This window comes from Phalacrocorax aristotelis, chromosome 6 (assembly GCF_949628215.1).
Source record: "Phalacrocorax aristotelis chromosome 6, bGulAri2.1, whole genome shotgun sequence".
NCBI lineage: Eukaryota > Metazoa > Chordata > Aves > Suliformes > Phalacrocoracidae > Phalacrocorax > Phalacrocorax aristotelis.
Window position 1 is genome coordinate 63,012,390 of NC_134281.1, and position 22,844 is coordinate 63,035,233.

At 43.6% G+C, this 22,844-nt stretch overlaps 1 protein-coding gene across 1 annotated transcript in view; it reads right to left on the reverse strand.

Moving 5' to 3' along the window:
- Positions 1-21,175, reverse strand: part of VAV3 (vav guanine nucleotide exchange factor 3) — a 172,309-nt gene extending 151,134 nt beyond the window's left edge. The window contains exon 1 of the mRNA XM_075098276.1: positions 20,902-21,175. Within this exon, the coding sequence (XP_074954377.1) occupies positions 20,902-21,105 (204 nt within the window). The 5' untranslated portion in view covers positions 21,106-21,175. The remainder of the gene's footprint in view (positions 1-20,901) is intronic.
- Between the last annotated feature and the right edge of the window lie 1,669 nt (positions 21,176-22,844).

Consider the following 22,844-nt stretch of genomic DNA (forward strand, 5'->3'; position numbering starts at 1 on the left):
GTGATTTCACTTCTGAAACGTCTTAAACTATAAGCTTTCAGCCCGTGTGTAAAGATTAAGCATGATAAATTCTAAGTATGATTAAAAATAGGGAAAAATTATTGCATTACATGACAAATAAATTGTTAATGCTGGATAAGTAACCTAATTACATTACTTACCTAGTAATAAAGATTTATTCATAATCCAACTATAAACCTGCAGAAGAAACACTCCTCTCCATGACACATCAAAAACCTGCAGGCACCAGTATCAGGGCCTCCATCGTTTTCAGCCAGGAGGTCAGCACGGGGAGAGGCAGCGCACTGACCACCGTGGCCTGCGCTGCGCTGGTGGCTCTGCCAGCTGCTTCCCAGCGGCACCGCCAGCGACAGCCCCGTCCCCGGGATGGCTGGCACCCACCAGAGGAGCGAGGCAGGCGAGGCAGGCCAGCCGCAACTGCGGCTGCTCACCTCCACCGGCGCTGGAGCCTTCAGCCAGGCACCCACGGCTACCCACCCTGCAGACCCCTCTGACTGCCTCGGGCAGACGGGCTGAGTGCTAGCCAGCGTAAAGATTGCACAGCAGGCGAGATCCGCCAGCACCCCAGCAGGCCTCACGCTCCCGAGCTCTGTAAAACAACTTCTAGGCAGTGATGAAGTTGGCCAGGATGAGACGGGCAATCCCAAACATCCACAAACCATGATCTTCCAAAATACTAGGCTCAGTGAGGGGGACCACAGGGCCATTCATCCCCTCACCACAAGACGCCTCAGCCCAGACACTCATGCAAGTTCAGGAGACCTCCCTGCTGAGGTCACCTACGCCTTCGGAGATGTTGTTGGTCACATCGGGAGAATGGGAAGCCTAAGGTGATACAACTCCACAAACGCTTGATGCTTCCAGATAACACAGACCAGGTAAAGCAGAATTAAAAGCAGACAGGTACTATGCTACAGTTCGTTTTGCCAACGGGATTTCAATACACAACCCCGCACAGACCATGTTTTTAACCAGCACATGCCTCACCTCTGAGAACATGTTCTCAAACAGATGGTGTCACCCTAGGACCTGCAGGATCTGCGCTATGTATAGAAACATAGATATTTCAAGTAAAATACATATATTTGTTCCAACTTACAGTGAGGAAAAAAGTTTAATACCACTTATTCCATAAACAGTTATGATGTTCTAAGACTCTGATGTATTATCTTATGCATTACAGCAAGTCTTTCAGAGAAATCATCCAAGCACATCTTTTCTAAGACTGATTTTTGTTTGGTCCAATCATTTGTAGTACTGCATTATCTCAAATGAGAATTAAAAACACTTTCAGTGTTAATGACACAGCTTTTCGGAAATACTTAAAAGCTACTACATAGACCACACATGATTATAAGTTTTCGTTTGGGGTTTTTTGGGTTGAGGGTTTTTTTGCTGGTTGTTTGTCATTTTGTTTGTTTGTATTGGGGCTTTTTTCTTGTTTTTTTGTTAAATCTAGCAGAACACACTAAATCAGTTTGGCGATGAAGTATCCCCTCTTGCTTGCTTTGAATATACTACATACCACTTCCATTAGATAGCCCTCTGTTTCTGCACTGGAAAGGACAGCAAGTAATATTCTCTTTCCTCATGCCTCTCATTTTCCCTATGTTGCCTCTTTTCAAAGTTGAAAAGTCCTTTTTCTATTGAGCTGTTCCCTACTGTTTCATACCTTTGAAAACCTCCACTGCCCTTCTCTGCACCTTTCTCATTTTATTACATCCTTTTTAAAACAGGAGAGCACAACTACAGGAGCACTGTGGCTTATGCAATTGCATAATGAGCCATGATGCATAATAGCATAATGAATGTTTTGGGCACAAAACAAGCTTCTACAAATGCACTCTGCAAAAACCCTTGGGTGCTACATCCTCCACAGATGTCTACAAGAATGGATTACTGCTCTGAAGAATGTGGTCCGGATGATGATGAGATATTGAAGTAGATGAAACAGTGGTTTGATTCACAACTGCAATTCCTGTGATAAACATGACACAAAAACATTAATAGTCTCAACTTCCAAAAATTCTCTGAGGGAAAAGTCAGTTAAAATACAACTCTCAAAATGTGGAGTCTAATGTCTTTGTACCCACAACTGTTTTCTACAGAGTCACTCTGAAATCCAGCCAGTTAGGCAAACCGCACTCCGTTTCTTCAGTGACATGTTACCTTCCTAATTAAGGAATTCAAAGTAAAATATTGATTCTTGCATTATATCAATAAGTTTTAGAACAATCTCTACCATTAGCAACATTAATTTACAACATCAACTTAAAATCAGGTGAGTCCTTAAGAAGCTGCAGTAGGTTTCCTGCCTTAAGGCTGACAAACAACGAAAGGTAAACCTGACATAAAATGTTTCAGCTGTACATCATCATAGATCCTTGCTGTCTAAAAGGCTGCATCCACTCACCCCAGCTGTCTGCCAAAATTAAACCCATCACTGAAGGCAGCCCAAATTTGTGTGGGAGATGTGTCAAAATCACACAAACACCTACTTCCACTAGTATGAATTAACAGCTGCGATCATCTCAGCAGAGGCAAATGAGTGAACACTCACAGAAATTCAACTGTCACCTCTGTATGTCACCCACTTGACATCATGGCTGAATCATACTGATGCCTTGCCTCACAGTAACCTTTGAAATACACCAATAAACAGTCCAAAACTTTATTTCAAAGGGTGTCAATTTGGCATCTCAGTGTAAAACATGAGCATGATCTCATGAGAAGGAAGGATATTTATGAAAAGAAGAAAAAAATTAAAATTAAAATCCTAGAGCACAAGTCAGCCTTTATCAGATAGCCTAAAATAATAAAATGGCAAATAAACCAAATACTATGAAAGTTCTACAGCAGAGGATAACTTAGAATTATCTGGACTCTCAGTCTGCTGACCAATCTGCTATGATCAGGGTTTTAAACGGAGTATGTGGGCACCAGTGAGAAGTCTGCATTACTGAACCGTACTACATGCTGAGTCTTAAAATGCTAATATCACATTTTTCTCCAATTCAACTAAGAAAATTGTTCTTAAGTTACTGCAATATAGATGGCTGTTTCAAACAGCTCATTATAACCAACGTGAAGGCAGGTTCAGCAAAGAACGCAACATAATCGTTAAAAGATCTGGTCCCCAGCCTTCAGCAGGCAAAGTCCATAGGAAACCACAGAAGACCACAAATGAAAGCTGCCTTTTCAACAGAGAGCAGCATGGAGTCCACGAAGCGGAGCAAGCTTAACGCCTCCACACAGCCTCCAGTGCACTGTCTCAGATACCATAATAATTAAATCTTTCAGCAGTGCAAAAGGCAACTGCCATACTGGCCAAAAGCTTTATTGTTATTGTGTATTGGCAGTTCCTGCAATATAGATTACAAAATCAAAGGGTGCTGATTAAGCCCAGGAGAGCAGCAGGGGGGGCAGAATGAGACACCATGCACGAGAGCGCTCCACTTAAACAACCACCTGGGGGACTCGACCGCTAATGCCTTGTCATGCACAACTGTCTTGCCACCAGGTATTTTCACTCTCTCACTTCACAATCACCTTAGGAAAAAACTACAGAATATTCTACCAAAATAATAATTCTGATTATAACATTCCAAGTGTCCATAGATGACAAATTGTGTTAAGGATCATTTTAAAGTAGTTTAAAGAACTCACCCCTGTCTTTAAGCTGCTGACTTCCAGCTGAATGACTTCAGAACAGCACTGCACATATATTGTGACCTCATGAAAAGAAAATTGCCTGAACATTGCTAAAAATACCTATATTCCAGGTATTCACCATCCCTGGAAGAAGGGCTGCATAGATGGTTACCATTGGTTTTATGCTCATATTGTCACCTTTCTTAAATTTACAAATAATATACACATCAGTGCCAGAAACGTTCTACCAGAGCAGACCTTAGAACCACTAACGCAGGAAGTCCTCACGCAGTGCTCTGCTGGTCTTCTGAACTTAGTGAAAAGGGCTGATCCTGCCTATTCTATTCATAAATTAATCCCATTAAAATCATAAGGTGCTCATACACACAGAAGAAAGATAATATTTACTATTTTAGCAACAGCATATGCTAGCAGGACACAGATTCTAACTTGGTTTTATAAACACATCCCTATCATCTTAAATTTAATATCATCAACAAAAAGTTAAAGAAGGCATGCCAAAATCATAGCAAGATACTGGCTATTTGCAGAGTCCACATAGAAATCAACAGTCACTCTTGTCACGGCTAAAAAGATTTCTGCATGAGCAGTAACCCGTTACTGGGTTTGGCACCAATGCATACAAAAAGGGAAACACAGCAACATAATGCAGGTACAGTGAAAGCATTTGCCTGCCTGCCGGCTGTAGGCAAATATTTTTTTAAACCTATTATACAGAAGAACACATACAAAAGCAATACAAACAGCTGCTATAACATACTTTCAGACCTCTGAACAGGCATCAGCTTACTAAATTGCCTAACAGAACATCACTTCAACACAAATGATTCCTTAGGTGGTTTTTTTAAGTAACATATTGAATGCAAACATTCGAACTAAGCTGTAAGTATGTCTAGAAAGCCTAGACTTTGTCTAGGACACCAAGTTTTACACCTAATTTTGTTTATTATTATTTTGTTCTACAGACTATTTAGCTAAATAAAATACAGTATGATCCCAGACCACGTGAGACAACAAAGCAGGTGGAGATTAGACTGAGTAACAAAATCAGTATATATGCAATTTGTAACTGGGAATTTATAACAATGACAGATCTCCCTCTGACTCTCTGTGGAGACGGTGCTCAGCACAAGAGAAGTAATGAGTGATTTTCAGACAAGTGGACACGATAATACCACAGAGCTGATTCTTGCCTTTGAGTCAGAGAAGCAGAATAGCAGCATGGGGTCCCTGTAGCAAAAGACAATTGTTCAATTTGTTGAAATAAGATAATATAGTGTGAACAACTAGGCAGAAGTTATTCAGCAACATAGTTTTGAATGGATCAGAATAAGTTAGGTTATGTGAAACAAGGGCAAAAAAGTAAACAGGCAAAGCAATTACAATAGACCCTTGCAACTAGTTTTGTGGCTGTATTATTCAGGAAATATTTGTATTAAGATCCTGTTTGCTTTTTCCAGAAACTAGCATTTCTCTGTTTGTGACAATAATATGCTACTTCTCAACATGTGTTTTTTAAAAAAGATGACCAGAAGTCAGTATACAGTAGAGACCTGAAGTATACAGCCTAATTATTTAACTTTTGCAGTGCTCACTCATTTCTAAATGAAACCATGAGAGCAGCTATGTGGGTATTTTCTGTACCAAGGCCTGGAAAGTCACAAGTTCGTGACTCATCGTTCCGCGGCTGAGAAGGGCTGTGCCACACACAACTGACCGATCTGACTGATCCTCTGAACGTGACTCACAGGTCTGCCACAACCTGTGTTGAGATCCGCTACCAGCCAGAGGCCACCCCGCTGGGAGGCACGCATCTCTATGTTTTCTTGGCAAACCCTCCCGCAGCGGCTCAGCTCAACCCTTCCCACCCGCTTCAGAAGTCTCCGCAGCGCAGAAAGAGGCGGCCCTCTAGCTTGTGGGTGCACAGGTTACCCAAACACCTGCTAAATGCATCTGCTGCCAGCAGTAAGCACTGCAAACCAAAGCTCGCAAAAGTCTGTTCTCTCTGATTCACAGAAAAAGTTACTCTAAGGATTGCAGATAAACTGTTCACCTTCTATATTGTTTTTTTAGTATGTCCACCCAAAATGGAACTTCTCTGCATGGAATTTATTTTTTAAGTAAAAAACAAGCAAAAACATCAATTGGATATTAGGGGTGATAGTTATCAGTCTATGTAAGCAACCAATGATAAATACACAATAGATGATTTTACATCTTTTTTTTTTTTTTAAAATCACTAGATCTACCCAGAAGGAAGCAGTTTCAACCTCAACAGATTTTAAACTTTTAAAGCCTTTGAGATATGTTCAAAGCACATTTTTAAGGAGATCAATTAGCATGACTGCTACTGAAAAACAGACTGAAAATAACAGATTTGAGGTCAATCCTGTAATGTCATCAGAGCTAGAGCAGAAAATAAGTCTTAGATCCTCTGGTTCAAAAGAAATTCCCTTTTTTAACACCAGTATGCCTTGCCACTGAAGGGTATTTCTGACTTTTTTTTTTTTTTTGGACAGCTCTAGAGAGCTAATGAAAAAGCAAGTTGTCCTACCTCCAGTTCTGTCAAAGCAAGTCTGCTAAACATGGTAATTTCTTGAATGCCAGAGAGGACACTAAAGAACATGCATAGGAAATCCAAGGACCTCCTAACACCACAACATGGAAGTCACTTCCCCTTTTTGTCAGCCACTACTGTTTTGAAAATTTTAAGTTTGATGATTAGAAAAAAAAAAAAATCATACCCACTTCAAAGGCAGCTGGAAGGAAAAAAAAAAGGCAACATCTGCCATTCATTTACTTGTTCCTTCTAATTCTTGGAAGACTTCTACATCCAAACAAGGTTTTAATCATCCCAAGGCAACAAGCAATGTGTTATCATTAGTATCAAGGGAGTAGACATAACCGAAATGATTTTTCCAATGTTGACAGAAAAACCCACGAAGTATTTGGTCATCACACATCCTGCCAGTGAATCTGTAGCCACTCAAGATCTCTAGCATACTTTCTGCTTGGGACATTAACAAACTTTTAATCAATAATATTAACAACAACAACAAAACCCCAAACCTCAGGTACAGACTAGGGTAGAGCATTACTTCCCAAAATGCAGAAAACCCTTCACAATGTCATAGCCCTCACCTAACATGTTTGTTTACAGGAAAAGGGAAGGAATCATACTGAAAATGAGAAGACTCCACAGCAGCAAGAGCCAGGAATCCAGTGAAACAGGCCAAAGGTGTACATGATACAGGAGGGGAGCATCACCATAAGAGAAGGAAAACAGCACAGTCACTCCTGTCCTGCACAAATGGAGACTTATAAGACTAAGCACATCAATAAGTGAGTACAGAGGCATAATGATGGCTGGAAAAGAATATGACTAAATTAGAGAGTACATCAAAATTTCAAAGGAATTTACCTAGTTCAAAATCCCTTTCACAACTACAAAAAGTTGGTAAGTTGAAGGAAGCATAAGAGTGGGCCAGACTTTACAATGGAAAACCTTAATGATGGAAAGCATCGATGCAGCTAGAAAACTAAGCAAAAGCCATGTCCTTCCCAGCAGCATATTTCAGTTCTGAAGGGGCATGTGAGGAAAATTATTCTGAAGTTATGAAGGATCCATTGCTGACATTAAAAAAAAAAAAAAATCACTGACCTGGACTAAATTCTCATCAGTATCTCATCATGAAATGAATAGTTTAAAGCTGCTCTAGTACTTCAAATGATATGAAACCATAAAATCAGACAGCATAGTAGGATGAATGTCAAAATAATTGCCCTTCAAATATGTGTTATTCATTAAACCAGGAACTGGATGACAAAATTTTAATTTAGTCCCTTGAGAACTTTATAAAAAAATAACTCTCAAATGGTAATACTGAACTCCTTCACCCTCACAAGGGGAGAAATGATGTGAACAAATCAAGACAAGAGGTGCTTATTTACAGGGCAGTTACTGACCATTTGTGCCTCAACCATACTGAGCTTTCAATTACAGCACGTCCACAGGCTTCAGTGGAGTAACCAGCTGGGCATCGCCTCCTTCTCTGCCTGCAACACCTATGAATTATACCAGGACTATAAAGGCTGTGTCCGTCCACAGAAAGCAAGCAAGCAAAACTCCAGAAACCTGAATAAATAAATTGCACTCTGAATAAAATAAAACAGAGTTTCTAAGTAACCTCTGGTAAAATTATTCTTAAATTTCCACCTAAACTGATTTATAGTTGCCATTAGCTATCAAGGTAATCCCTCAGGGACACCATCGCGTTGCAAATGCTTTTATCTCACAATACTCACAACCTTGAGTATAGTCCTCTCACCTCCAGCCTGGGAAGCAGAAATAAAATTATCACATCTATCAGCCCCTGAAAAGCGAGTGGAGCTCACTGGGAAAAGAGAGAAAGAAACCATGAAGACTGATGCCCAACATGAGGGAGCCGCAGGATGAGCATGCTGGCTAGCAGGGCTGGCTATTTCTGCCTTGCAAGCAACATAAATAACCAATCTGAAAAGTGGTTAAAAATAACTGTCATTCACATCCCCACTTGCTCCCTCAGGAGACAACCCCAGAAAACGATTGCTCAAGCACTGCCACAGTGGCACAAACCTCCAGAGGCTGGCGGGAAGGGCAGGAACCAAGTGATGCTGCGTTTGAACAGAACAAGTTTCTGGCATCGGTGGCTGATTCACCCTGCAGACTCCCAGCACTGGCTTTCTTTCTAATTGCTCCACACTGGAGTGGTCTGCCCCATCACCTGCAGCAAGCAGCAAAACAATTTTGGGGACAGACTCACATGAGTTAGAAGCTTCCAACTGCAACAGGAAGGAGGCAAAAATTTTAAAATAATGGGTAAAAGCAAAGAAATCACCATTTACAAAAGGTAGTCACTAAAAAGCAGCTTAAAACAGCCCAACAAGCGATTGCTGTTCAAGTGCTGTCTGGTCCCTTGAAACCCCTGTGTTCACTGGTCCTAAAAGCCTAACTTCCATTTGAGCCCTCCTGGCCAGCACTCTCACCTACGCGGGAAGCAGCTGCTGGCGGAGGCACGCTCTCATCCACGTAGGAAACAGATTTCAGAGGATCTGCAGAGAGATGAGGCCAACAGGAACAGCGACGACAAGAGGGCAGGGAAAACAGCTGAAAGGAAGAAAGAGCATCAGGAAAGAAGTAAGAGAGGAAACAGATGCACTGGAGGGAGAAGAAAATACCAGGGGGAGGGGGAAAGCAAATGGAGAAGGTGAAAGTTCAGATTGAGAGAAGACAGCGCAAACACAGAACAAGCTGCAGAACTGAGATGAGTCAAAATGAGGGAGAAGTAGAGACAAGATGGAAAGAAAGAAAATAAAATCTAAAAAAAAAAGAGCGCAGACCTGTCAGAGCAATACCTCATACTAACCACAGAGCAGTCTGGGTTTCTGGGCACGAGAGAACATCAAGCCACCTGAATCAAGGTAGAAAAATGTGAGGAACAGGGAAAACTGGAAGGAAGTTGTCACTAGCAGAGCTGACAGGAAAATGAAATAACCTACAGAAATCCTAACATTTCAAAATCTGCTGCTCTTTCAAATAGAGATAAAAGGCATTTTAAGTTCATTAAACTTTAACATGCCTTTCTGAAACACTAGATTTTGAGGTCAAACTCTAATGATATTCAGCACAAAACAGGAAAAGCTAAATACTACTGCATTTCTCTTCCAAATAGTTTAAAGAACATCTCCCAGGAATGGTATTCCCACAAAACTTTTTGAGGACTAATTTTCCTGTAGAACTGCTCCACCACAAATTTTACAAACAACATTAGATGAAATCACTGTTCCTCACTGGAATGAAAAAGATACATCACTGGGGAATCATGTTTCCAAATATAAATGGTTTTGCAAAATATATTTGTGGTCCTGCATGCTAAGCCACAAATTATGAAAACCGTTTTTAAGACTTAGAGAGCAATTCCCCACACCTGCTCTCCCACAGCATGGAAACGGCAATGAGTTCTGAGCCACAAAGACCAAGCCCTTAATTATTATGACAACCACCATCAGTACACCTACATGGAGAAACCCCACCAAGACACCAGTCCTGCCCCAAAGGAGAACATCTCAGCCTTTGTTCACTGCTAATCAGAGCCCACATGAATTCATGGCCCCATTACACTGCTGATGGAAGAAGGATCGACTCCTCAGGCCTGTTCCTAGCAAGGTGTGCTGAGAGACAACGTTACAAAATACACTCCCTCTTGTTTCAGAAGTTTTTTCCCTAGCAGTTGTTTTCTTATGTTTCTCCCATTGGCCATGGCAAACAATTTACAATTTCAAAAAAAAAAATTTTCATTTTTTCATAATAGGTATTCTTAACACTAAAGAATAATTCACATTACATTTATTATTGCTAGAGCTTTGTGCTCTTGAAATAACGTGATGCGCTATGGGGCTTACAGGCTACAAAAACCTAAATTCTCAGAAAAGAGAATGCAGATAGTTTAAATTAAGCAGATTCCCCAGGGGTCCATGAATCTGAGCAATTATAGCTGGGAAGACACACAAATCTGAAATATGCTCCAGTCTGCTGCTGAGGAGCTTCTCATGAAGAGCAGCTCCTGTTCCCAGCATAGCTCAGCCACTCCTACATCTGCCCGCTCTCCCATCACCACGTCTGTATTCACAGGCAAATCACACGGGTCTAGGTCAGCAAAGGCTTTCATCTCAGCTAATCAATTTACCAGGGTCTTCCGCAGGAAGGGAAATCCATAGGGCTCCGAAACAACCATAGAGGCATTCCAATAGGATTACTGGCATCATTTCCATAGTGCTTCATAAAACCTGTAACAGCACAGAAACGGTAGCTACAAGCATTTTCTAAGGCCCAGTCCTTCTAACCAACAGTATCACTCAAAGGCATCACCGAGAACAACAAATGCGGACTTAAACCTCAGCTTTTTACAAAGATTGCCATCTGTTCAGCATACATTCCAGTGAAATCAGTGGCCTCAGCACGACCCACAGAGAAGATGCATCACCATATTCAGTGCTGCCAGCTGCAACCGCAACCTGAATGAACACAGACCCTGAATAACTTTCTCATGACTACCTGTAGTGATTCACATCAAGGCACAGCGGCGGGTAAATTCACACTGCCCTCTTTGTGATGGACAAAAAGATCAGGACATAACAGGGACAGGCAGAACTCCAAACAAAATTGCTTGGGTGAGCCCCATTTAGGACTCTTATAAAACCTCCATATATTTACACACCTGTTAAAGATGACTTAAGGTTTTAACATCATCTCCACTTTTTAAAATGCCCTAGAAATTCCCTACAACCAAACAGCCCTAAGAGGACACACAGACACCCCAAACGAGCCCTCAGGGTGAGGCCCAAAAACTATTACTTCATACTAAGCATCTCAAAACCTAAGGAAGGGCCACAAAAAATAAGATAAAATGAAAGTGGGAAATCAAAGCTTAGCAGGAATTTTCTATGATATTTAAAAATAAGCAATCGCCAATTCAGAGAAGTATGCAATGCAACCTGAAATCCCGCGTCAGTTTGCGCACATGCGTGGAGGGTAAAACACCAAGAGAAAGCGAAACCGGTACTGCTCTGAAATGCAAAACTTAAGCCGCAAAGTAGCCGGAAGAGGTTTTCAAAATATCTGCCTAACTGCAAGCTAGGTTTTTAAAGGTCGGCAGAAATCCCTTTTCAACCAACCAGACATCAGCTGAGACAAAGGCAGCAGCCTGCAAGGGCACTTCAGAGAATCTCAGCCTTTCTATTTCAAGAGTTAAAAGAGCCACAGGCAGTAGCAATAGTTTGAACATTCTCCCTGGTGTTTCCTACTTTCTCCTTGTTCTCCAGGAAAAAGAAATTCAAAGCTTGATCTAAATCCTATGGAGATAAGTAGGATTGATGAGTGTTTACCGTGAGTTACAGTTCACGTGGTAGGATTATATCATCACCATACCCCCATCCAGAGGCACTTAAAATCTGACGGGTACATTAGTGCAATGAAGATGTAGTCCTCTGTCTACCTTGAACCATCTCTGCACTCGAATCAGACTTATTGGGCTCACAGACCCTGAGGAACTCAGAAGGAAAAAACAACATGGCCATCATGGGCTTATATCAGCTGATCTAAGGCATCACTGCCTTAATTTAAAGTCAGTCACTGGAGCACATAAGTATAATTTAAATCTTGACCACCAACATACAAGCAAAACACAAGGAATTAGGCTGTGAGGATGCTGTCATTATTACAGTATTAATTTAGAGTGTGGGCAGACAAAACAATGCATTACACGTTTTTAGCATTGGGTTTCCTATGCAACAGTAAAGGGAGGCTGCTTTGACAGTCTAAATTTTTAAGGGTCGAGACTAATCATTCTGCTTTAGTTGACTGTAAGGCTTCTTCCCATGCTGAAGCGATGTGAATGCAGGAACAAGCAATGGTACAAAGTATCCCAAGTATAGATTATACAGTACATACCCTTATATAACTCAGAAATAAATAGGTAAATTTGACTGTATCAAGGATTAAAGTACATATCTAATGATTTTGGAAATACAAAATCATCTTGTCCTTCTAAGCTCTACCATTTAAAAACATGCTTTAAAAACTGCTTTGTTTTGGTTTTTTGTCAGAAAACATTTCATTACAGCAACAACATCAAATGTACATTTTGTTTGCTTCTGCAAGGCAATCATACCATATTCTCTACATCATTTAAAATAACTTTCAAGTGATTTTCAAAGGCATAAAACTAGTGAAAAATAGGTAAGGACAGATTAACTTAATCCCTTCTAACCAACTATAAAATAAAATTCTGCCTGAAAGTAGAGGCACTTTACAGGCCCAAAATATTTTGGATTGTAATACAAGACAGCTGAACTTAATTTTTCCAATTACATTAGTTCATACCTGTAGGGCTGCAAGAATGTTTTAAATAGTTCATGAGCAGCTTTTATTGAAATTGCTACAATACCACTATATTACACAATTGTGACTGAGGTCTCATGTTCTAATATGCAAAGAATCAAATAACCTATTAATAGTCCTTCAATGTCTCATCTTACCAAGTCATTCACTATTGTCATTTAATACAGGATGAAAGAAAGGATCACTGACTGATATTTTTCTAAAAGATACGTTCTCACTTGACCATGTGTCGAACTGGAGCCAACAGCATTCACCGAGCTTTGAGGGAACATCTTTCTCCTAAACATAAAAATTCAAAACCTTACTGTAAAGATATCAGTTCAGATTCCATTTCACATATCAAGTTTTAGCAAACAGCTGGTATTTCACAATGCCTGAAGTCTTAAGCTTGGCTTGTCAAAGCAAAATCAGAAGAAAGAAAAGGTAGCTCCAGATGACGCTGAATAAACTGGAAAGTGCAGTAAAAAAAAAATGAATGGCTGATTTGACATGGTACACATCAATTCATACTTCTCTGTGAAACTGAATTTTCAAAATACTGAAATAGCACAGTGTAAGGCAGCACAAAACATTGCTATGGAGCATAATGGAGTAACATGGAAGTACTGCAACGCTGTTTTGGAGCAATTAGGAGGAGAATAAAAATCAACGGGTTTTGATGCTTTTTTTTGTTTGGCTTGGTTTTTAAAGAACTACAGATACAATTCTAGTATTGGGGAAACAAGTTCAAAAACTGACGCCTCTACATCCAGTAAAACTCGAAGATAAAACTGCCAGTGACCTAATAAACCTTCCTCTCTACTCAGAGATACCCACGCAAGGCAGGGCACGAGCCAGGACATCCCTGCCTGCCACCGGCAGCGCATGCTCAGGGCCAGACAGGAGCTCGCTTCTGCCCCGGCACACGGCGGGCATACGGAGGGGAGCGCGCCAGCAGCTGCTCTGCAGCCACGGCATTTGGCCCGTTCCCATCCAGGCCAGCTGCTGGCCAGGGAGCCAACATCACTTCAGCAGAAAACTGTCTTGCTCCCTGCCTGCCTCTATTTTACCAACACCAAACTGAAAGTCCTTCCTGCTCATGCCTCTCATCTGCTGCTCCCAGTTAACCCTCCTTCCTAACGCCACACCAGTCAAGGCCAAGCTCAGCTACACCAGGCCCAGGAGCTGCTGGGTCCCCACCGGCACAGCCACAATGGATGCACCTTTCAGGGTCCTCCCCCTCACTCCTTGCCCACCAGCAGCTGCCTTACCTTGCAGCCCCTTCCTTCCTTACCCTCTCTGTATTTCCTTCTTTACATCTACGATTTAATCTTTATACCTACAATTCAGTAAACTCTTGACCTTAAAGGAAGGGGAGGAGAGGATGTGGGTGAGAAATCCAAGATCCTCTGTCTCACCAGTGCACAAATTGCACCAATGCATCGCACTAGCCCATCCTGAGGTGCAGTGCCGCAGCCTGGTAAATAACCTCCTGGACCTCACCGTCCTAAGGCAGCACCTTATTACTGAGACCGGCCCAGCATCATTAAACAATAATGCCGTTATCATTAAAGAATAACACAGCATATCCAAGACTGTTTTTCTCTGTTTATCTTGGGATAAATCTTAAATTATTTTTTCCTGTCCCCTCTCAAAATCCCGAGGTGTCCTGCTGGCCAACACCCCCTTTAATCCAGCTTCACAACTTTTTCTGATCTTTCTCTCTAGTTCATATTTGTTTCTTTTGATGGTTTTCTTCTACTTCTTATACATCCTTCTCTCTCCCCCTGAGCCTTTCTGATTTATTAGTTTCTTTTCATAAGCAGTCCTTCAGCTTGCCACTATCACAGGTCTCCCCCACCTTTGTCAGAGAAGGCTCAAAAAATAACATGGCTTCTCCCACATGACACAGCAGCATGCCGGACACAGGCATTAATTTAGATTAACCGCCGCTGGCACACACAGTAGCCTCTGTGACAAACTCGTACGATTATTTTTCCTGTTAATGCATTAGCTCCCAGCACACTAAAACTTTGTGCAGGAGGGAACATTTGAGACAATTCTTGGCAAGATGCATTTGCTGCGTTTAACCGCTGTATGACACAAACAGTATGTAAAATAAGCTTTACAATACAGTACAAGTCCGTTTTCCCTTCCCCCCAACAAAAAAGAATCAATGTGAACAAAAATTTTCAAAAAAATTACATCAGTTTAAGTATTATGTTCTCCATCTTCTCAAGGTAAGAATTACCTAGAAAATCTGGGTCACTACTTTTTTGTCAGCTGCTTTTCCTAGCACAAAGCATAAAGGTCACGCTTCGAACAAATATTCATTCAACATATTTTACCCAGTCCAACATGTATAAGATATGCATATGATACCATACATATGAATAAATCTATCTTTTATGGATAATATAGCTTACGGATATATCTAATGGCCAGTGCAGCTTTCATTTAGATGAATCGTGAAAATAGTTAATTGTGGTAAAGACGTTCAGTGGATCAGAGTAGCAGCAAGTAAGCAAAGAGATTGAAAAAACTTGAAAAGTTCAACAACTATTTTTCAAAACAATTACATTGCCATATACATATACACAGTCAGTTTTAAATCATTCAAAAGGATAGGTTTTTTTCTGAACACACCTTTCTACACACAAAAATTGAACGAGTTCCCAAACTCTTGTTCAAGCCCAAGAAATTTTGCTATTTCAGAAAAACTATGTTAGTTTAAATGTATCTTTGTGGTACTTCCTTAACTCAATAACTTAGCACCTAATGTAACAAGCAAACACAGATTAAGAGTCGTTTTGCACACCAGTCCTCTCAAAGACCTTTCTGCCTAGGGAAAACAGATTACTGATATCCCATGACTCCTGGAAGGGCCACAAGCACCACTCTGAATCCCTTTCATTTTCTCATTTAGCTCATCTTGTCCCTCCTAAGATCCCAGACCTAAATCACACCCTCATGCACAGAGGTCAGCGCACCCACTCACATGCCACTCTTTCAGACAATGTGCAGAGTCGAGACAATTCCCATCTCCTCCTTTGCAGAGCCACGTGGCACACAAAGTTTGATACCCTGCCATTTGGCATGTTCTCCCAGGCTAAAATTCGGAAGGAAAAAAAAAATCAAGTGGCACAGCTGCGGGAAGGCCCACATGGGGAAGTACTGGAGGGCATGCCCTCCTGCAGGAAGCTTGCAGAGGTAGGACACGCACTCACTGAGCTAGGGGACGGAGATGATGGTTACCGTTTGTGGGGGGTGGGGAAGCTCCAAGCCAAGGGCAGGACCAGAGGAAGCTGAGAGGTATGCCTCTCAGCACACCCACATCCTGAGGCTACCTAATACCGCTGTAACCAATAAAAATAAACTGCTCAAAAGCTCAGTTGCCACACCAAAATGTAATGTGGATGACAAAGATATGAATTTCCTTTGGACTACATAGTCACAGCAAAAAAAGTAACTCCCTAAAATTAGAAAACATTTGAACTTTTAATACAAGTGAGGGATATTTTGTTTATTTTTATTAGAAAAATAGGAAATAGTTATTTTTGATATTTAATCTATGTCAACATCCCCTTTAGTAAACTCCCGTGCCATATTGCATTAAGGGCAGTTTTCCTGTTTAGCAGTCTCTCACAACTAAATGCCTTGCAAAAACCATTTCAAAACTAGTTTGCAAAGTATTAAAGATAAAAGATAAGCATTAAACAGATGCCATCTTCCACAAATCCAAAGTAATCCGTTGGTTTAGGTTTTATATTTCTGGAGATAAATTATTTAAATTCTTGTACAATTATGATTAAACATTAGGATTACTACTCTCTGTTATGGATCACTTCTATTTTTATTATTTTCACCAGACTACGTTAGCCAAGAAACAGCATCTGAGGAAAGTGAATTACTACAGGGAACAGCTCCCATGGAAGACACCAACGCTGAGCTGCAGTGCTCCACCTCACCGTCACCAGGCACCAATGCTACCCTTCGGGGAAACCCTGCAACGCACCAGCACGCCAGTCACGTCTCTGCCACCCATTTAGCACATTCCCTCTTCCAGCTCCACTCCCAGCAGCTGCAAGGTTTAGCGCTTCTTCACATGGTGCCCGCAGTAGGACCACTTTCACACCAACTCTCAAGTCTGCATCCAGCAGACTCCCCTTCAGCTGAAGGCCAAAAGACATTATTTGATCCATCTTCCAAATTTCCTTTCCTGATGGCACAAGCAGTGGTTGAAAATAACAACTGATGTCGCTAGCTTGTGGGAGTTCGAAGAGCAGAGTGGGTTTGGGCCTTGACAAAAGAGCTCTTAAGAGATCCAATGCTCTCCTGTTCTGTTCAGTCACGGTAAAAAAAAAAAAACCTGGTCATGAATGTCCCTGAACCCGACAGTTTCCAACCTCATACAAAGCCCACATGCAGTTTTTCACAGGGGACCTTGCACGGAGACACGCCAGCTTCTCAGACAGGAGCCAGGCAGCATTCAGCTGGCAACCCAGAGGTGGAAGATTCATTGGCAAAGCAACAATGCTGCTCATCCTTTATACAAGCAAGGTTTGTACTTTCACATCTGAGGCTTTATGTTCTGGAGAGGGTAACTGACTGAATCAGCTCCTGTTCTTCAAAGGACTCTTTCCACTAACCAAATATAAATATATATATTTTCATAAACATACAGAAATGCAGATGAAAACAGCCAGCATTCAAATAGCTCCTAAGCCCAATGTTTTGCAATTTAAAATCACTGAGACACTTCTCTTACACAGGCATTGTGTAAATCCTCCAAATAGGTAGCGGGGCTGAGTCCAGCAATTTCAAACGCATAAGACAGCCCACCCATGAGAACAGCTGTGACACAAGGTGTGTGGCTGGCAGCATGACAAAGGTATGCAGCTCCCTGTGCTAGCCAGCCCATAAAAGAGAACACACCCCCTGCCATTTGGTCAAGCACGTGTCTGTGTTGCAATGCTGAGCATCACCGCTCTCAGTTTCTATTCATGCCCCAAGAGCCGGCAGCGGTAGGGTGCTTACAAAGCAAAGCAACACTGCTCCTGTTTGACTGAGCAAGGCTCCAACAAAAAGCGGCATCTGAAGCGGCAGCATCAGTCATAATCCCTCAGCGCTTCTGATGTAGTTTTTAAGGGGTTACCAAGGTCTATTGAGCAGAGCTGATGAGCATCACCAACGCCTGATCTGCCACTTCTATTCTGTAAAAATAAATATGAGACTTGACTCTCTCAGGTCAGACACTTGACATCTACTCCCAGGTCTGCCTGAGGCACCATCTCTCACTTTCTTGTTCTTTGGTGCTGTGGCATTTATAACTAGCCCCCAAGACATGAAAGCTTGGTTCGTAGAGAACGGCCTGACAAATGTCAGCAGCAGTAAGAGACAAGGGTAGAATCATACAGCCTGCCTTCCACGGGGCCCATTCATGAAGCCTCTGTCCACCCTTCTCATTCTCCACTTCTATTGCTCAGAAACCATGCGGTAAGAATCCCCTGAGCCATTCTAAGGTTCTGCGGCAGAAAACAACATCAGATAAGGGAGTGCAAGAGCAGCAGCTCAGTTCCAGAAGATGACAGGTTAGGGTCACATGAGGTTCAAACAGTTCAGCTAAGCGGTACAGACGTAGTGGCGTGTTCCAGTGGACAGCGCAGTCAGTGGCCAAGGTGATTTCTATCCTAACACCAACTCTGCTCCAGCACCCCATGCCTCCAAAGTCTATAAATCACTACCCCACAAGGCACGGGACAGTTAGCTAGTGTTTCTACAAGACCCTGAGATCCTATGATGCAGGAAATGTATTACTGACAAGTATTCTTCTGACAAAACTCACAATTTAGGGCTCAACTCTGCAGACTCCAAGTAAATCTCACCAAATTGGTAATCTTCAAGCCTCCGAGACTTCAGCATAAGTTATTGCTAAGTGCTCTTTACAGTCTTAGCAACAAACTACAAGCAACTCACAGAACTCCAACATACTACATTTTTAATAACAATTTCTCAGATCTTCCCTGAGTGATCCTTTCCAGCAGAAAGCATCTCCTCCGAGAGGCTTTTCATCAAGCCCCACAGAACCTCACTTACATGACTAAATCTTGGTCTCACACAAAGCAAAGGTAGCATTCCCATAAGTTTAATGCTGCGTAAGTGTTAACATTATAGGTTCTGGTCCAGCAACGGTTCCCCGTTTCAAGGGTGAAATCAGCTGAGGCCAGAAATGCACCATTGGAGAGAGGGGCCGGCAGCACCACAGAGGAGGGGTTCCTCAGGCACACAGCACGCACAGAGACAAGGAGGCAACTGTCATCCCTGTGAAACAGCACCAGTAGTTGCATTATACACGTATGAAGCTCAAGTTCAAAACATGCATTATAAACAATCCAAGATCTATAATTATAATCCATAGTTCAAACGCACTTAGAGAAATAAATACGAATCTTAATTCCCAAGCCTGCTCTAAGAAAGAAGAGAGGAGAGCATTCTGACACTTATTTTTAGTAGACAGGAGGAGACCACCACTACTAAAATTAAGTAATACTGGTCCAGATAGCAACATTACTATCTAATTTAAGTTGACTCAATGAGTTAGCTATCCAGAAAATACTGTGTAATATCATGAGGACACTTTTCCAGTTCATTTTAAAAAAAAAAAAAAAAAAGAGAATCTGTTTCCATACTTTTTATCCATTATAAGCAGGGCAAGAAACCATTTCTAAGAGTTCCTATGCAAAGTATTCACAGTTCTACAAGCTAAAGTGAAGAGGGTCTGTTTGGAAGCAATGAATCTAACTAATATGGAAGTATAAACCAGGGCTCCGGTAGAGTTCAGCATGTCCTGAAACTCTGTGAGAGTTTTAGCAGAGCATGGAGAACTTGTCTGGATTTCTTCCATTCGGGGGAGCCTGCCCTCTGCATCTCTCCCTCACTCAGATGAAGTATTGCCTCTGCAAAGGCAATTCAAGCAGGCACTTGAGCTCTCAAGTACGCAGGGCAGCCTTTACCCTGTTCACATCTAGTACAAGGGTCTGGCAGTTTTCATTCTGACTAGCTGAAATACACCTGACGCTTTTTTTCATCTTTTTGCACGGCAGGCTTACAGCAAACGTCCCCTTGGCGTAAAACATAGATGCTAAAAATAAGAAACAAAAAGAAAGAAAATAACTGTTTTTGTGAGCAAACACAGGCAAGGAACATTCCTCCCACAGTATAATCCACTACCGCTGCTCCTTGCCAGTCTCCTAAGCACCAGTGGCCGTTTTTATTCCTATAAATCTAACCCAGAATTGTAACACTGGCATGTTACAATGTGCCGGTTTCTCAATGTTTTAAAACACATGAAAGCCTCAGAAGTTCAGTTTCCTTTCAGACGACATCTGCTTGGCTGTCGCCGTCTCTGCAGCGGCATAGGTGTGCGCAAAGCTGTGACAGGAAGTCATGTACATATAGAGCCTCTTCTCACTCAATTATTAATGTAGTCTTACCTCGATATCCGAAACCGGCTTTAGGAGGCACAATAACAAAACAGCGCTCCCAACTAAAAAAAGATGCTTTTAGAAGGGAATGAATTTGGAATTACATTTTGTCATTATTTAACCAAAGTATCGGTTTAAAAAGCGAAATATAAAAGGGTCTGAAATGAAAAATAAGATACTACAACACCGGCAACCGGCTATCAAGAGCACGGTTTCCCATTACCGATGACTTTTTACCACTCAGCCTCGCCGGTCGCAAAGGCAGGCGCGAAGGCCAGCCGACCCCGCTCCGCAGCCCCCGCCCCCCGCCCGCGCCCGCAGGTAAATCCAGGCAGCCGAGAGGCCGGCTGGGGCTGCAGCCCGCCTGTACGAGCGCTCGGCGTGCTCAGGGCCGCCGCTCCGCTGCCTGCGGGACCGCTGCGGGGAACTTCTCCTCAGCGCGGCCGCCCCGAGGGGACGGGCCCCGCGGCTGCCGGCAGGGGCTCGGCGGGCCCGGCTGCGGGCGGCAGCCTTCAACGAGGCTCCGGGGGCCTCGGACGCGCCAAGCCGGCGGCGGGGAAGGGAAGGGAAGGAGCGGAGCCCGGCGGGGGCTGCCCCGGGGCCGGACCCGCCGCCCCGCACGGAGCGGGCCCGGCCCCGCGGCACCGGCGGGAAGCTGCGCGGGCGCGAGGGCTGCGGGCAAGCAGCGGGCGCGGGCGCACCCGGCCTTTCGCGGCTCCTCCTGCGCGCCCGCGGAACCGCCGCGTGCCCCCAGAGACTCAGACAAAGCGCGCAGAGCCCCCCCGCGCGGAGCCCCCGCGGCCGCACCTGGGACATCTGCGGGCGCAGGTTGATCTCTTTGAGGTTGATGGAGTGGCCGCGCAGGTTGTTGAGGAGCTGGCAGAGCAGGACGCCGTCGCGCAGCGTCTGCGCCAGGTCGAAGACCTGGGCCGTGTCCCAGGTCACCCGGTGGTTGGGCGGCAGCACCTTGCAGCTGATCAGCCACTGCCCGCACTGCTTCCAGGGCTCCATCCCCGCCACAACGCTCTGCGGCCGCGGCGGACCCTGCTGCGCTCTCCCGCCGCCGCCGCCGCGGCCGCCCCGCCCCGCCCGCACCACCCCGCCCCGCGCCGGGGGGCGGGACCCGCCCCCGCCGGCACCTGCCCGCGCCCCCGCCCCCGGCGGCCGCGGCCTCGGGGCGATCGCGGGGCGGCTCGGCAGGGCCGGACGGAGCACCTGCGGCGCACGGGGCGCAGCGGCGGGGCCCCGCCACGGCCTGACCCCCGCCACGGCCACCTGAACCCCCCGCCACGGCCTCCCGACCCCTGCGGCCTAGGGCAGGAGGCAAGCCATCAGGCGTTAGGAGAGATGCCCTCCCAACTCTTCCGAGAGGGGATGGGGAGCGTGCCACGGCATAGCATCATTTTCCCTCTGTTCTCCCCTAAAACGTGCTGCACTAACCGACTTGAATTTTATTTGCACTTTAGGTTTGGGGGAAGAAAACCTAACAGCTTCAAATAAAAAACTATTCAATTGATTTTAGGTTACTGAAGGTGACAGGCTCCAAAAAAGAACAATACAAACACCATATCCTCCACGTCTGCATCTCAAAAGCTGTTATTTCCTTTGGATTTCTGAAGCAGTGCTGGAAACTTACTTTCTCAAAAAACAATACAAAATCCTGTTTTCTCCTCTATTAAAGTGTTCATTTAAAAAAAAAATACACTTTTGAAGTACAATTAATGAGTAATTTATGGTGGGAAAAACACACACTCCAGGATGAAAAAGCCTCCTAACAGCAAAAAATTAACGTGACTATTCAAGATGGCCCACAACTATCCCCAGTTTTCACATCTCCTCTGTTAAAAGCATGATAACACTTGCTGCTTTCTGAGCTCAGAGTAATCCTGAAAATGCTTTCAGTAATTTCTGAAAGAATTAATACAGAAATTCTTGGAATTTATTTCAGAAACTGAAGCCTAGCCAGTGATTTGCATGTTTCTGTAAGCTTAAAATGCTGCCTGGCTTTTTTTTTTTTTTCTTTAAACAGGTGATATGTCTGCTATTCTAGGCATCTGCCTGAGCAGACAGTGGCACTAACTTTGGATCATGAGTGCAGGGCTGCAGAACATGCCGCAGGACCACTCACCACTTTGCACTGCCTTCAGCTAAAAAGAAAAAGAAACTGTGGCCCTCAGAAAATACGAAGGATCCAGCTCCACCATCCGTAGCACCTGTGCCATCACCCAGCTGATGATGGGATGAGATAGGTGTGACTTACTACATAATTAGAGACACAAATGTTGCTTGAGGACATCTGGAAGCAGTGTTTGGTTCTGCTCCTGAAGATGTGCAAAGCTGCAAGCAGCCAGCTTGCTTTTCAGACCTCTGCTTGCATTAGCTGGGCTCGCAAATTAAAGAGGCTTCGGCTTTGACCGAGTACGGAGGGAGCTCACAAAGGTGCTCTGTACAGGTCCAGCCTGCCAGCGCAGGAACACATTTTAACAGAATATAAACTCCAATTAGCAGCAAGTGATTCTGTGTTAATAAAAAGATTCGAAGGACTGGTGGTGGTGGTGCAGCTGAGCTTAAACTCTTCAGAGTAACTCTTACATGGGAGAGCATGACTTCAGGTCGAGTTGCCTCAGCAATACTTCCTTCCCTGTGCTCACAGGTCCCTCCTGCTCCACGCCTGCAGCCGCAGCCCACGGAGCTCCTGGTTATCAGGAGAGATGTGAATACTCTCTGTAATCACCTCAGCCCAAACACTT